The 15,956-nt window shown below is 40.8% G+C and overlaps 1 protein-coding gene across 1 annotated transcript in view; it reads left to right on the top strand.

Moving 5' to 3' along the window:
• Nucleotides 1-15,956, top strand: part of MYO3B (myosin IIIB) — a 201,112-nt gene that overhangs the window by 55,539 nt on the left and 129,617 nt on the right. The window contains exons 8-10 of the mRNA XM_082689208.1: nucleotides 3,418-3,529; nucleotides 4,467-4,629; nucleotides 6,168-6,248. Coding sequence (XP_082545334.1) covers nucleotides 3,418-3,529; nucleotides 4,467-4,629; nucleotides 6,168-6,248 — 356 coding nt within the window. The remainder of the gene's footprint in view (nucleotides 1-3,417; nucleotides 3,530-4,466; nucleotides 4,630-6,167; nucleotides 6,249-15,956) is intronic.

The following is a 15,956-nucleotide window of genomic DNA, read 5'->3' as shown; positions in this document are numbered from 1 at the left end:
GAGGTTACTAAAGAACAGCCTATACCATTATAGGAAATGTATTACCAAGGTTGGCTCTATCTCCACTCAGTGGGGGAACCAGTACTGCATTAGTCAGGGTTCTCCAGAGAAATACAATCAATAGGGTGTGTGTGTGTGTGTGTGTGTGTGTGTGTATGTGTGTGTGTATACACTGAGAGAAATTATAAATGATAATTATTTTTAAAATTTAAGTTCCCAATATGTTGTTTTTATATATAGAAATACAGTAATTTCTGTATATTGATTTTTATCCTACAACTTTGCTAAACTCACTTACTAGAACTTATTAGTTCCCATACGGGTTGTTTTTTGTTTTGTTTTGTTTTGTTTTGTAGATACCATTGAATTTTCTACATAGACAATTGTGTCATCTTTGATTTAAGACAATTCTATTCATTTTTAATACAGACACCTTTTCTTTCTTTCTGTGGTCCCCTTGCAGTGCTAGCACAATGTGGTACAATGCAGAAGTTGCAAGTATGGACATCCTTGCCTTTTTTCCTAATCATTGGGGAATAAGTGTTCAGTCATTCACCATTAACTCTTTTAGTTTTTCATAGACTTGTTAACATTAGGTTGAGGAGGTTCTCTTGTATCAATCTGGTTTTTTTTTTAAAGATTTTATTTATTTGACAGAGACACAGAAAGAGGGAACACAAGCAGGGAGAGTGGTGGGAGAGGGAGAAGGAGGCTTCCCGCTGAGCAGAGAACCCGATGCTGGGCTTGATTTCAGGTCCCTGGGATCATGACCTGAGCTGAAGGCAGATGCTTAATGACTGAGCTGCCCAGACACCCTCAAAGAACTGCTTTTAGTTTAATTCATCAAACTGCTTCAGGAAATAGATGTGGAATAGATCTTACCAAAAAGACCCCTCTTGCTGAGAGATCTTTTTTTCTTGGTTCCTGTCAGTTTTGCCCTTATATTGATGCACATAGGAGCTCAACCAAAGTGCTTCTTTAACCATGGTACCTGCCAGAATTCAGAACTACTCCATGGAGGGAATCCATTAGACTTATCTGGCATGATTACTACAGACATTTCACTTACATGTTTCTTCAGTACTTTTTGAAACCTTCATTTCTTTGCAGTATTGTTACCCATCTCTTTCTGAACTAAGCCAAATGTGAATATTATCATCATAATAAATTAAGAGATTTGGGTTGAGGGATCAGAAATCAAAGTTAAGCTCTAATATTTATGTTAGTTCAGAATTCATTCTTGCCTACTTAGAAATTAAAAATTGCTGGGAGCCATCTAGAGATGCCTGATAAACAAGTAGAAATCCGTGATTGGAGAGCTGGAACATATCTTGCGTTCCTCTTGTATCTTGCACAGGACGGGTCATTCATTAGATTCTCTTTAAATACTTCATTGTCAATAGTATCAAGCCTGGGTATTAAAGCTAGGGGAGCTCATGTTATAAATGTGCCTAACAGAAAGAATATAGGAATTCCTGGTTTTACCTCTTTTATACTTTAAGCTATCTGTACTTCAGCTTTCCCAAAACATTCACACATAGAGATTTGCCATCCATTCCCACCATCCTGGTGTGCTCCAGAACACAGTCTTTTTACTTCAGCAGGAGTCAGGTCAGAGAAGGCCTGACTGAAACAACAGTCCTGGAGAAACTGAGGCTGAAGAATCTGTGCCAATGCCATGAACAGCCCAGATAGGCCTAAGCCGGACTTCCAGTTGTCCCTCCACCCCCTACCTCCAGTAGGCATCTTCTGTGAACAGGTTCCTGGGCTTGGTCAAATGTTCTAGCATGGTCCTGGTTGTCATTCAGGGGATCTGTGAGAGCACTATCCCTTCTCCCTGACCAATGGAAACAGACTCCAAGCCTTGAAAACATTCCCAGGATCTCCGAATGCAAACATTTCTGGCAAACTCAGCATTATATCCTAACCTATAAAACAGTCTTATGGCACAAAGATAAAGTGAAATGACTGAAGTGCTAATCAAGTATGTTCAGTTTTCCAGAAACTGAAAGATAGGGAATATTTGGCAAGAAGAAGAGTCATATTTTGTATTTAGGTGATTTTTTTGAAAAGTAAAAGCAGCTCTACATTTAAAAGTACAATAATTCTAAAATAACAGATCAGCCTTGTCTGAGGAATGGCAGGAAAAGCCTTTGACACGGAAATTAGGTTTATTTTTAAACTTCCAAGGGGTTGAATTTAATTATAGATGGCAGCAAAGAGCAGAGAATAGATCCTTGAAAGTTTTTTAAAGAAAAACTAAGGTAAGGTGTTTGTTCTATAAGGGTAATCTATTCCACTGTGTGTGTGTGTGTGTGTGTGTGTGTGTGTGTGTGTGTGTGTGTGTATTTTAACAGGGAGAATAAAGAATAAAAAAAAAAAGGAGAGGGGGGAAAAACCCTTTTTGCGGTGGGTGGTCTTTCAATCTATACAGAAAGTATGGAGATTCATTAAAATGAGTAATTTAGGAAAACAAATGTGGTTTTGGTGATTGTATCAAAAAACATACCTACTCCTGGGGTGCCTGGGTGGCTCAGTCAGTTAAGCATTTGACTCTTGGTTTCAGCTCTGGTCAAGATCTCAGGGTCCTGAGATTGAGCTCCACATTGGGCTCCATGCTCAGTGTGGAGTCTGCTTGTCCCTCTCCCTCTGCTCCCCATTCTCTGGCCTCCACTCTCCCCCCACCTCTGGAATAAATAAAATCTTTATGAAAAAAACATACCAGGCACCTGGGTGACTCAGTCAGTTAAGCATCTGCCTTCAGCTTGGGTCATGATCCCAGGGTTTTGGGATGGAGTCCCCCATTGGGCTCCCTGCTCACAGTGGGGTAGAGGGGGGATCTGCCCCCTCCTCCCTACTTGTGTTCTCTTTCTCTTCTCAAATAAATAAATAAAATCTTTAAAAAAAATACAAAACAAGACAAAAAACCCCATACCTACTCTGTACCTTGAAATCGACATGTAGCTCAGCATACTGATTCAGTGGTATTAGACTATGATCACTTTTGCTATCTATAGATTCCTCTAGAGGGGACTTTTCAGAGCAGAGTCAAAATTTATACAATGGGATTACAAATTATTTTATAGCAATGCTAACACATAAAACGATGACTTTCACTAAATTTAAGTTTTCTTAAAGGATTTTGATACTTTGATTTTGCATGAGATACCAAATATTCATTGAACATGAATTATAAAGCAATATTAAAAGGGAAATACCCATAACAGAAAATATAAAAGTAAGAGCCAAGTTAATAAGCATAAATTGTATACCTTTCACTACCTAGTATGCTAATATTGGTGCTCAAGAAATATTTGCTATTATAAAAACAAGGCATGACAGTGGGTCCAGAGAATATCTACTATACAGAATCAAATGATAACTAAAAATGTTTTATTTTACTCTTTTATTTTGTAGGTATTATTACTTGGCATTCAAAGCACATGAAATGCCTCTTGCTAACAAAGAGAGCTGTGTTGCTATCTTGGAAAAATCCAGATTAGATCACTGGGTGCTGGGAAAAACAAAGGTAGTTCTTTCTTTTTTATTCAAATTGTCACCTGTGATGCTCTACAGTGTATCTTTGTCTCTTGTCAGTGATATGAATGGCTTTGTAAATTGTGTGGCTTAGCAGACAACACCCCAACCTGATGCTGATCTTTGCTGGTCTTGGGTCAGGAGTCCTCAGACCTCTGGACAAGAGGAGGAGGGTTTGTTTCCTGTTCTGCATGTAGTTTGAGAGAACCACTTAGCATTTCTAGAATGAGAACTTGGATTCTTTTAAAAAATGTCCTTTTTAAATGTTGCTTATTCCAGCAACTCATGGAAATACACAAATCTCACTAATCACAATAATGAGTATCTTTTACAGTTTTGTCCATTTTTCATTAGACTCATGTTGTGTTTTTTACTGTGCACCCTGGTTAGTTGTCTCATCGTGTGTAGCTTTTCATTTGGGGAACATCCCATCCGTGTCCCAGATTTTTACGATCTATTCTGAATTGCCGTACAAAGCCAATCTTAACCTGTGTGTAGATAGCAACATGGTTGTTCCTCAGCAGGAATTACATCACTGTGGGTCATTTAGGTCGTTCTCCTTCTGAACATCCATTGTTGGCCACGGATCAGTTCTATTGGTTAGTGCCTCCATCAAAGGCTGTGGAGATAGTAGAAATCAAACTGAGAAAACAGAACTCCTGGCAGATATAAGCAGACTTGGAGAGTATTTGGGATCTCCTTAATCCCATTAACCTCATCATCTATTTATATCAATAATCAAGAATTGGCTGAACCTTAGAAGGGGTATTGTGTTTGCTCCCAAGAAGTCAGTAATGTTAGCACAAAAGAAATCGCTGTAAACTTTATGTAGATAATGGTTTTAAGATTTTTACTAAGAATACTCTGCAGTAGACTAAATTTCTGTTTGGGAGCCCATATATAATGCTAAAACTAATATCTCATTTCAGGTTTTTCTCAAATACTATCATGTCGAGCAGTTAAATTTGCTGCTGCGAGAAGTCATAGGCAGAGTGGTTGTGCTGCAGGCGTATGCCAAGGGGTGGCTTGGAGCCAGGAGATACAAAAGAATCAGAGAGAAGAGAGAGAAGGGGGCCATTGCCATCCAGTCAGGTAAATAGTCCTGAATCTTGGCATTTCATCAACTACTATGGCCACTCACCTGTTGCTTTTCTCAGTGGCTTCTTCTCTTTTTCCTACCCTTCCTTCCCTTCTTCCTTGCTCTAGCAAATATTTATCGAGTGCCTATCACAGGCCCTATGGTAGATGCTGGGAATATAGCCATGAGCAAGAAAACCTCAGTCCCTCTGACCTCCACATGAGCAAACAAACCATCACAACACACTGTGGTCAGTGGCTTGGTAGAAGTAGCGTGAAGTGGGCAGAGGGAAAACCCAAAGCACACAGACCTGTGCCCCTTCTCCCAGATGACTGATGTAATATACATTTCAGGCCCATCACCAAGTTCTCAGCATCAAAATTATTATAATGCCCTTTCCCAATGGCTTTCTAGTACAGACAGAGCTTATAAACCAAGGGAACAAATTACCAGGCTCTCTCATATGCGCAGCCCATTCAGTGTTTCTCTGTTCATGTGTGTGTCATTTGTGTTACAAACAGCATCTGAGCTTCTGTGCTATTGATGAATGGTTAAGAAAGCGTCAAATCTTGAACATAGTGGACAATTTCCTTCATACTCTCATAACCCAGACTCCCGTTGTCCACTCTGGACTTCATGACCGCACTCAGCAATTGGAAAGCTGTGATGCTAATGGGAGGGACAGAAAGATAAGGTGGTCATGCCCCTGGTGGACAGCTTAAGGCCCCAGTCCTCTGTCTATAGGACTCAGCACACCCCCAGAGATTTCTGCTCTCCTCCTCATCCATTTTCCTTGCCTTATGCCTTACTGTTGCATAGTTTCTTCTCCCGAAGCACAGTTCTTGGGCCATGGTTCACCTTCCCAAATGCAGGTGTTGTGCTATTAATTATTCTCTTTGACCCCCTTCTTATTTATTTGCTTATTTATTTATTTATCTAACAGCACAAGCAGGAGGAGTGGGAGGGAGAGGGAGAAGCAGACTGTCTGCTAAGCAGGGAGTCCAATGCGGGGCTTAATCCCAGGATACTGGGATCATGACCTAAGCCAAAGGCACATAGTTTACCTACTGAGCCACCCCAGGCTCTGACTCTGTTCTTCATTTTTCACTCCTTCAAATTTCATGTTCATACCTTCCTTCCAAACAAGAACAATCGAACTGGTCAGGATATTCCATTCTTTCCTACCATCCCAACAAACCACCCTTCTCCCAAGTCCTGAACACAGAGCTTTCTCCAGGGATTAGAATGACAGGGAACTGCCTCACCTGGGATAGAGGTCCCCAGTGATTCGTAAGTTGCATCCAGAGTGTTCTGGAAACTCACTGCCAGAACAAAAATAACTCCTTCTCAGAAGCATCTTGGAGGTCCAGCCAAGAGTACAGAGAGGCCCCTTTTCTCCATCATTGCTCACGTTTCGCTGCTGATTTTGTTCAGTGAGAAAGCAAGAGGGAGTATAAGAGGGGTAATAGATTGGAGGGAAAACAGCTTATATCAATTCACTGGCACATTCTTAAATTAATGTCATTCCTAGCACATGGTTTTATATTTTTAGCCTGGAGAGGATATGATGCTCGGAAGAAATTTAAGAAAATAAGCAACAGAAGGAGTGAGTCTGTGGTTCCTATTCAAGCAGGTAATTAAAACATCATTTTCATAGCATCCACTTGAAAATATTCTGTGATTGAGTTCATACAATTTTAGAAAGCTGAGAGGTGAATAATTCAGGAGCCCTGGAATTGGAGTTGTGAGTTCTAGTGGGGGTTCTGGGGCTTGTTCTAATACACCCCGGGTGTGATGTTGATAAGGCTGACAGTGTGCATTTGCTGCTTGCCATCCTTGTGTAAGGAACCTCTCAGTAAGTGCTCTAATATCCCTGAGTTTATAAAGAGGGCAACTGCGGCACAGAGAAGCACAGTAGCTTGTCCACAGTCACACAGCTGGCCAGTAGCAGACTCAGCATCTGAACACAGGCAAGTCAGATAAAGTCAACTTCGTACCTGCCAACGGAAAAAAGCCCTTTCCTTTTTGTCACACCTCCGTTATAGCTGTGAAATGGAGAGCGCAGGCCCAAGTCTGGTTAAGTCTGGAAGGTTGGAATTCTCCGATTATGCGCAGCATTCATCGTTCAGCATCAGAGAGATAAGAATTGCTCCGGGACTTTCCATGCAAATGGGATTCCCCACACACCAACCTGTATGTGGCTAAGGTGGTCCTCTGGGCCCCATGGAGTTGAGCTGGGCTCAGCTTGGGCCTGGCTGCCCGAGTGCTTCAAGGTCTGGTCCTGCCTCACCCGACCTGTTCCTGGTTCCTCGGTGACTCTGCTCTTCTGCAAATGGCAGTATCTATGGTGCCTGCCAGCCTGGGTTCCTGTCATCATTGGAAGCTGGATATACCCAAGTGAGGCCCTGGGAAGAAGAGGTCCCCAGAGCATGCCTGGAGCTCAGAGAGTCCAGAGTGCAGAAACAGAGCGAAAGAGCATTTGCCAGTCCATTGACTCTGCAAGCTTGAAGACGGGTAGGGTTCCAGAAACTGCTGCTTTGAAGCAAACTCTCAAATAAAACAGCTGCAGCCTTTTTGAGGCAGTCCCTGCCCAGAACCTGGCTCCAGGAACACTTCTCAAAACTCTCTTCTGGCCACTGTAGAGACCTGACATCTTCATTCAGGACCAAAATATTTGGAAGGAAGGGATGTCATTGAGATGCAAATGTGTACGTTTTAACACCATCTCCTAGGAATTCTAAGCTCTACAACTTCAAAGAGTTCAATGGAAGAAGGATCCACTTCTGGTTGCAGCTTAAGAAAGAGTACTCAAAGTGCATTTGATCCTTCCTTGCCCACCTCCACACATCACACCACACGGCGCACGCACACGCATGCACACACCCCTCTCCCCACAGTCTCCTGGACTGATTTCTGATCTTGCATTTTGGCCCAAAGCCCAACATATGTTTTAAAACATAAACTTTGGATTATGTATTTTTGATCCACTGAGTCCAGTATATAGGATTATAAATCACCTTTTCCTTCTCTGAAAATGATCTTTAAAGGATTCCTTGTTTGCACTCTGTTGTTGCCAAGTGAGAGCTGCATGAAAACAGAGACAGGTTTCCTTCGTCATCAGCCGTGATGGCATCTTTTTGGTAGAGCACCTTTGCGGTAGGTACCATGGAAAGATAATCTTGCTTTGTGAAACTGGAGAGAACACATGTCTTCAAGGAGCTTCTTTTTTTTTTTTTTTTTAAGCTTTGCAAGTACCTCCTCCCTCCCTTTTCTTTTTAGTCCAGCAGCTTGTGTTCCCACTTATCAAGTGGCATAGGGAACTTCCAAGTCCACAGGGGCTTGGGCGGAGAGGAGGACATTGAGGGTGGGACTAATGCCACCCCTCCCTCTTGGAAGTAGTGTGGCAGCCAGAGAAAAAGCAGACAGTCTCTTTGCTCTTCAGCCCAACACCACAGATGTGAGTTGAGGTGCTGGTATTGTGCTAGCAGAAAAGATGCCTGGACAGGGTAACAGCATTTGCAATTTTATGGGCAGTTTACTTTCGCGTGAGAATGTTTTCCTTATCTTTATATTGGAAAGCATGGTTCTGTTGATCTAAAAAGCAAAGCAGTTCATTCCAACTTCTCTGTTTGGGTGGGGGTGTTGGGGGGTTTTCTTCCCAGAGCATAATCTCATTACAAGCTCTTCTTCCCACTACTAGGATGTTTCTGAGTAGAACAAGCCCCAGACCTAGCAGTTCCCTTACTTGGGAACCCTACAGGAAGTGGCTTAAGGAGGTTATCCTAGTAGGACTGTTTCTGATTGTTTTCAAAACTTACTCTTTCATTTATGTTTTTTTTTTTTCCAACAAATCATTTCACTTGAAATTTAGATTCTATGGAATGCATTTCTTTGTATTTCAAGTTCTGGCCCATTGCCTTTCTTTTTCTTTAGTGGTGTTGCTAAGATATGTTATATATTTTTAAAAGAGCGGCCCTTGAAATTTAGGAAGCATTTGGCCTACATGTTGCTACAGAGCAGTGCATATGGAAATTTGTTTTCCTTTCATCTCCTTCCCAATAAAAGCAGCCACACAGCTTATCCCTTTAGCTTCCTCAGAACTTCCTTTCAGAATTCCCGATCTATTACAGCACGTTCACATACCAGAAACAAGATGCCTTTTCATGCTGTCAACCTTTTTCATCTGAAATGTAAATTAATTCTTGCTGGTTTGCCTTGACAGAGATCAAAGTCAGGGTATTAACCTTCCTGGGCTTTCTCCGGGAATCTGTCCCCAGGACTGGGCTGCGGCTGTTAAGAGGCCAGTGTCCCTGTTATAGGGCCCTCCTCCAGGCAGCCCTCCATGGAGATCCACCATTTCAAAGGTGCAGAGTCCTTTAGTAACTGATCTCATCATTACTTTAAACTAGGTGAGAAATGATCTGCCTGGTTAATTCCTGAAATAGAGAGGGAAGGAGTTACACACACACACATACACACACACACACACACACACACACACACAGAGGCCTGTTCATTTTAATTGTAGGCCCTTCACTCAGATTCCTGGAGCTTGTTTAAGTTGTTTTGACAGCGAGTGATCTCGGTTTGATAGAGGGAGGGACAGGGCTCCAGATTGGAAACCTCTCCCCTTGCTCAGTGGGTCATTTCTTGCCTGTCAGTCTTTGAGGTAGGCCACATTTGCATTTTCAAAATAAACAGATGCCTTTCAAATACATGAGCTGGTGGTCTAGAGATCTCTGTGGGCCCAAACAGTTCACCAGCCAGTGATCAAATGCTGGAAGAGAAAACAAATGAAAAAAAATACCCTAGGTAACTACGCATCCATTTCCTATGTGTATAACATTGTACCAGCAATAAAGGGCCTCTGAGATGTGAGATGTGAGGAATCTCCGGGAGAGAAAGCTAGGGATCCCAAGCAAAAGCCTAGTTTATCGGCAAAAAACTTTTTTTTTTCTTTGCCAGTGGAACAGCTTTGAATGTCATCTGGGTGAGAAATGACATGTTTTGTATGTTTTTATTATTTGTTAATGCTAAAAATAGGCTCTTGCCAAAGGAAAACATACTCTTTTAAACACCAAAGAATTTTAAATTTCATATTTTTTTAATTAGAAAGATAAGATGACACATACTAGTTTTCAGATAGATGGGATATTCTAAGTAAAAAGTAAGTTATATGTCATTCCCTTTTAATGAACTCTTTGCTATCACAAACTGGATATAACTAGATTTATTCAAATAAAAGTGCATCTATTCCTTAGTAAATACTATCAAAACACATAACCTGCAGGGAATTTTTAAAAGGTCTACAGTATCTTATTCTTTAAGTTTTTGAAAGCACTGTCTTGAAAACTGCTCCCCTAATTCAAGATCTGTTCTTTAAATGAGAGCAAAGTGGTAGTCTTCCCCATCTCAGAGGGAAAATGCCTCAAGTAGGTGACAGTGGAGCCTTAGGGGCTGGGACCAGAATTTCAGAGTGTCTCCAGGAAGGAGTAGCCTCTTCCAGTCCCCCTTTCCCATTCTCTCCAGATGCCTGGGTGCAGGAAGAGCCCATTGGTTTACAGCACATTGTCATCTAATTGCTTCAGTGCAGTGGAAAATGTTTCCCCTCTCTGTCCTCCATCAACGTCCCACTTACCCCCCCTCCTTGGCCTTTCTAACAACCCAGATAAGCGATGGCCATTTCTCTGTCCAATGCCTTTTGAGGAGAGTGCTTTCTGGAGCCTCAGCCATGACTGTGCTAAGACTTAGGCTTCCTTGAGCCTGTGAACAGGCATTTAAACCAGATTCAGCTGGAACTGCCGGGCACGTCATGTGACACTGGACAATGAGAGTTACTTTAAATGCTGGTTCCAGAGGGGAAAGCAAGCATCATGCCCAGAGAGGTTCCAGCACACTCGGATACAATTTCAGATGGGAACCTATCAGAGGCTATTTAAACTTCTTTTAGAAACTTGACCCTACTTCATAACAAAACCAGATTTTCGTGTTTAAAACTGCCTGAGCTTGGGGCACCTGGGTGGCTCAGTCAGTTAAGCATCTGCCTTCAGCTAGGTTATGATCCCAGGGCCCATGGATTGAGCCCCGCATTTGGCTCCCTGCTGAGCAGGAAGCCTGTCTCCCCAGTCCTCCCCAGTCATGCTAGGTTTTCTCGCTCATGCTCTCTGTCGCTATCTTTGTCTCTCTCTCTCACTCAAATAAATAAATCTTTTTTTGTTTTGTTTTTTTAAACTGCCTGAACTTTTAAATCTGTTTTAGGTAAAGCCTCATTCGGGTCTTTTCTAACTTCAAAAGGTTGGTTCCTTTAGCACTGTTAGTGAGTTGGCACTGAATGGGTGGTTGCAGTCATTTCCTGGAACTAGATTTCCAGAAGTATCTCTAGGTTTGCAGGACAGCTATATTTTAAATTTGGAAATGTCTCTCTTCATTCAATATTTTTTTAGTATCTACTGTATGCTGAAGTGACCATGGTGAGGATGGGATTTAATTTGGGGCATCAGATTTCCCATCTCCAATACAGAGGGCGATGAAGCATGCTCTTCCTCAGAGAGATGCTGTTTGTATAAATCAGGTACTCTGTGTAATGTCAACACATACTGGGAGGGAGTTCTAGAAAATTCTAGTGTAATACAAAGAGTCAAAATCATTCTAAAATATGGCTGAGGATATACAGTGAAATAACCCATGTTTCTTGAAGATGAAGATGATTACAGAAGATAGTTTTCATTCTGACAAAGCTGTGCATAAGCAGATTGTTGATTGTAAGCCAAACAGTAGAGGAAGGTCAAGTGAATGTACCATTGAGGGCAAAGGTCCACTTTGAATTAATAGAAGGAAATCAAGTATACTTTTGATCACTCCTCTCCTTTTATCTCTATTTGCCATTCTGCCTTTATTCTCTTGTTTCTTCACTCACTCCACTTCTGCCTCTTAGAAAGATTCCTGGTCGCTTCACACAAAAGCTTACCTCCTCAAAATGTGAGAGAAGACATGTTCCACTATTCTTGGCCATTGGCCAGGAACCAGCTTCCTCTCTTTCTTATTGTTTTAAGTTGTATCATATAAGAGTAAAGTAACATCTAGGTGAAAGCGTTAGCTGGTGTATGGACGCTTGAGATGAACTATGAGATACACAAGAGCTCCACTGCCTTTTACATCTTTGTTTAATAGAAGACAGAGTACCTTCAGTTTCGTGCAAGGAGTCCGGCCCAGTCTACCTGCACACTGCCTGGATTTCTCTAGCTCTCTGTAAGTGAAAAGTTGGGGCTGATTTCTGACAGCTATAGACTTAACATTTTGGAGGGAGGAATTGTTAGTAGGGACAAGTCTTGTCCTTTACTTTGGGAAAATATGCCCTGTTTGTGACAGGATACATGCAGACACATGTAAGACATACAGAGCTCCTGAAGCTTGGTTTAAAGGAAATGATGTATAACAGCGAGAAGGCCTGGCCTGTGCTTCAGGGTTTCTTCAAGAAATGGGCCCTGCTAAACCTCACTTAGGCACAAACAATGGAATTCTTGCCATGAAAAACTTGGAATGCAAAGGAATGTCCTTTGCGATGAAATCAAATTATTTTCCATGTTAGAATGAAATGCCCAGAGTGCTATTCACCTAATTCACAGAGAGGGAGTTGTGAAGAGCCAACATGGGCTTGAAGATTGTGACTGATAAGATTGACGGCATATATTGTGCTTAAGATGAAACTTTGGTGCAGCAGTCTGCACCCCCAAGACCCAAGTTTAAATTTTCAGAGGAAGTCCAGGAGTACTTGAACTTTGAATCTGCTTCTCCCTTCTGGACCTCGTAAAGAGCTCCAGAATCTGGCTATAAAGAGGTGCTGCCCAAAGTGGCATCTTTACCACCTCAACCTGTCAACTATACTCAACCTGACTGTAATCAATAATGCACTCAAGTTGACTTTATTCTAGATCTTGAGATTTTTTTCACGTTTCTTTTTTTTTCATATGGAATCATGGTTATTTAGGCTATATCCACATAATAATAAAGAAACATTTAGGAACAAAATTAACTGCTCTGGCAAGAGTGATTGGACTTCTTTTCCTCGAAAGACTCCTGTGTGTGGAAAGACAGATTTTGTTTTCCCCCTTAACAGATGAAACAGAAGCACAGAGAATTTAAGTAAGTTGTCTCTTGTTATGTGTTATGTGAGCTTAAGAATTGGCTGGGCTCCTCAGTGGCTCAGTTGGGTGAGTGTCTGACTCTGTTTCAGCTGAGGTCATGATCTCATGGGTTGTGGGATCGAGCCCCATGCTCAGTGGGGAGCTGGCTTGAAGATTCTCTCCTTCTTTCCCTCCTCCTATGTGTGCTCACTCTGGTGCTCTCTCTCTCTCTCTCTATAATAAATCTTAAAAAAAAAAAAAAAAGAAGAAGAAGAAGAAGAATTGGTGTCAAAGCCCTCTTCTCAGTCTTCACCCAGTGCTCTTTCCTGTAGACCACTATCTGTCATTTGTTTCTGTCTTGGATATGGCACATGGATATAGGGTACCAGCCAAAGCTTTGGAAAGAGTTTCATATACCAACCTAAGCAAGTGGACTTTGGAATCAAAAAATTTTACTTTAACTAAAAAACCCCAAAAAACTCTGACCAAAAAATGGGCAGAGGACTTGACATACTAATAGCCAACAAACACATGAAAAGATGCTCAGCATCACTCATCAGGGAAATAGAAATCAAAACCACAATGAGATGTCACTATACATCTGTCAGAATGGCTAAAATCAAGAAGATAAAAAAATAACAAGTATTGGTGAAATACATGGAGAAAAAGGAACCCAGGTCCAGTACTGGTGGGAATATAATTATTGCAGCCACCATTGAAAACAGTATGGAACTTTCTCAAAAAATTAAAAATAGAAATACAATATGATCCATTAACTCCACTATTGGATATTTTCCTGAAGAAAATGTTTTCATTTTCTTCAAACTCAAAAAGGTATATGCACCCCTGTGTTTACTGCAACATTATTTTCAGTAGTCAAGATACGGAAACAACCTAAGTGTCCCTTGATAGATGATCGGTTAAAGAAGAAGCAGTTCACATACACAATGGAATATCATACAGCCATAAAGAAGGATGAGATTTCTGCCATTTGCAACAACATGGATGGACCTAGAGGTCATTACGCTAAGTGAAACAAGTCAGACTGAGAAAGACAAAGACCATATAATTTCACGTATATGGAATCTAAAAAAAAATAAAACAAATGAATAAACAAAAAGTAGAATCAAATGTATAAATACAGAGAACAAACTGATGGTTGCCAGAGCAAAGCGGGGCAGGAAGATGGATAAAATGGCTGAAGGGGACTGGGGGATATAGGCTTCAGTTATGGAATTAATAAGTCATGAGAATAAAAGGTACAGCACAGGGCATATAGTCAGTGGTGTTGTAATAGCCTTGTATGATAACAAATGGCAGCTATACTTGTAGTGAGTGTAGCGTAATGTACAGAGATGTTGAATCACTGTGTTGTACACCTGAAACTTATGTAATGTGTGTCAACTATACTTAAATTTTAAGAAAAAGGAAAGAACAACAAACAAAAAGCAATCAACTTGAAATCTCTGCTGTGCCATAATTTGTCATATGGTTTGAGGGAAAATTACTTGACTTCTGAGTTTTAGTTTCCTCACCTATAAAATGGAACTCCTAAAGGCCTAGTTTTCAGGACCATTGTAAAGGTGATTACAGATATTACATGCAAAGGGTGGTACCTGTCCTGTGGTAGATAGTCAGTAATTATTAGTTCCCTCTCTGCACCCCCTCCCTAAATATAAATTTCACAGGGAAATAAATCTGTCTATATATTACTCTTCATGGATGAGCATAATAATAATATAACTTCAAACAGATGAAACCATTTCTCTTACTTTTGGAGAAAAAAAGTAGTACCTGTCAAATCTTAAATACAGTTACAGTAAAGCCTTTATAAAAGAGAATTTTCTGAATCTTAAGTCTTGCTTATCTAACAGAGGAAAACTAAAATACAATAATATCATATGAAAGATTTGAAGTGGTTTGGTTTTTGTTTTTGTAAAAAAACTGTGCTCCATCATGCCAAGAGCTTGATTCATTTATGTAGATAAATTTTTCACTGGCCTCAAATGTGTTAAGATTTAGGTGGTATACTAATGACATCATTTTTCCTGTCCACTGGTTTGAGGCCTTTCTGCAACTTGTAATGTAAAATTCCAAGTCCCCCCCCCCACCCCCTTCCAGAAAGTCAGAAATTCTAAAATCCAGGAGTTAAATATCACCCAGATTTGCTGCCTGCTGTTGTGGAAAGCAAGTTGCCTTTCAGATGTCTAAGGAGTTGGAAGATCTCAGTGTGCATATCATGCTTAACCCACAGTGACGGGTGATTGGCAGCCTAACAGCTGAGCGACAGCCATTTGGCTAGAAGTTCAAACCCCAACACGAAGAGCCATAGCAGGATCATGGCTTGATTTGCTGTGGCTATGAAGTCTAAATCACCAAGCACAGAGGTGGAGGCAGAGGTGACAGCTGGTAGCCATTCTCATCAATAAAGTTGTGACGGTTGAGAGGTACAAGCAACCAGAGCCTGCTAATTTTGTAGACTTTGAGCCAAGTACTTAGTGTCAAAACCAGCTATGGTCAATGATACAAATGGCTGTGAAGGGTCCCTCATCAACAGCAAGGCTCTCCCCACCAGACACTTCCCTCCTCGTGGGTTAGTAATGATTGGATCCTGCTTTCTGGGAACAGTCAATTTGAGGAGACTTTATCTTTTAATTTTTTTATGTTCTGGTAATTTTTTAAAAAGTCATATTTATTGAGGTATAATTTATATACAGTAAAACTCAAATGGTTTGATAAAATTGGTTGAACACAGTCAGATAATGCCCTTCACAATCAAGAAAAAAGAAAATTTCCAAAAAGCTCTCTCCTGCCATTCTGTGACCATCTCCCCACACTCTTAGCTCCCGGGGACCACTAATGGATTTTCTGTCCCTATAATATGCCTTTCCCAAAATGTCATAGAAATGGAGTAATACAGTATGTAAACTGCATCTGGCTTCTTTCACTTGATATAATACTTTTATGATTCATCAGTATTGATTCATGTAAGAGTAATTTGTTCTTTTTCATTGCTGAGCAGGTTTCTAGAGTATGGGTATACCACAGTTTTGCCAGTTACTAGCTGAATGACCTTTGTTTCTAGTTCTGGGGGACTATGAATAAAGCTGCTATATACATCTAGAACTTTATCTTTTTAGGAGAGATTTATAGAAAAGTAAATAACTTTGATTTATGGGAAACCAGAACTGTATAAGCTGGAATGATCATAGAGGTGG

This window comes from Mustela nivalis (genome assembly GCF_964662115.1).
Source record: "Mustela nivalis genome assembly, chromosome: 11".
NCBI classification, from domain to species: domain Eukaryota; kingdom Metazoa; phylum Chordata; class Mammalia; order Carnivora; family Mustelidae; genus Mustela; species Mustela nivalis.
The sequence above is the reverse complement of the archived record's forward strand: the minus strand, read 5'-3'. Positions and strand labels throughout refer to the sequence as shown.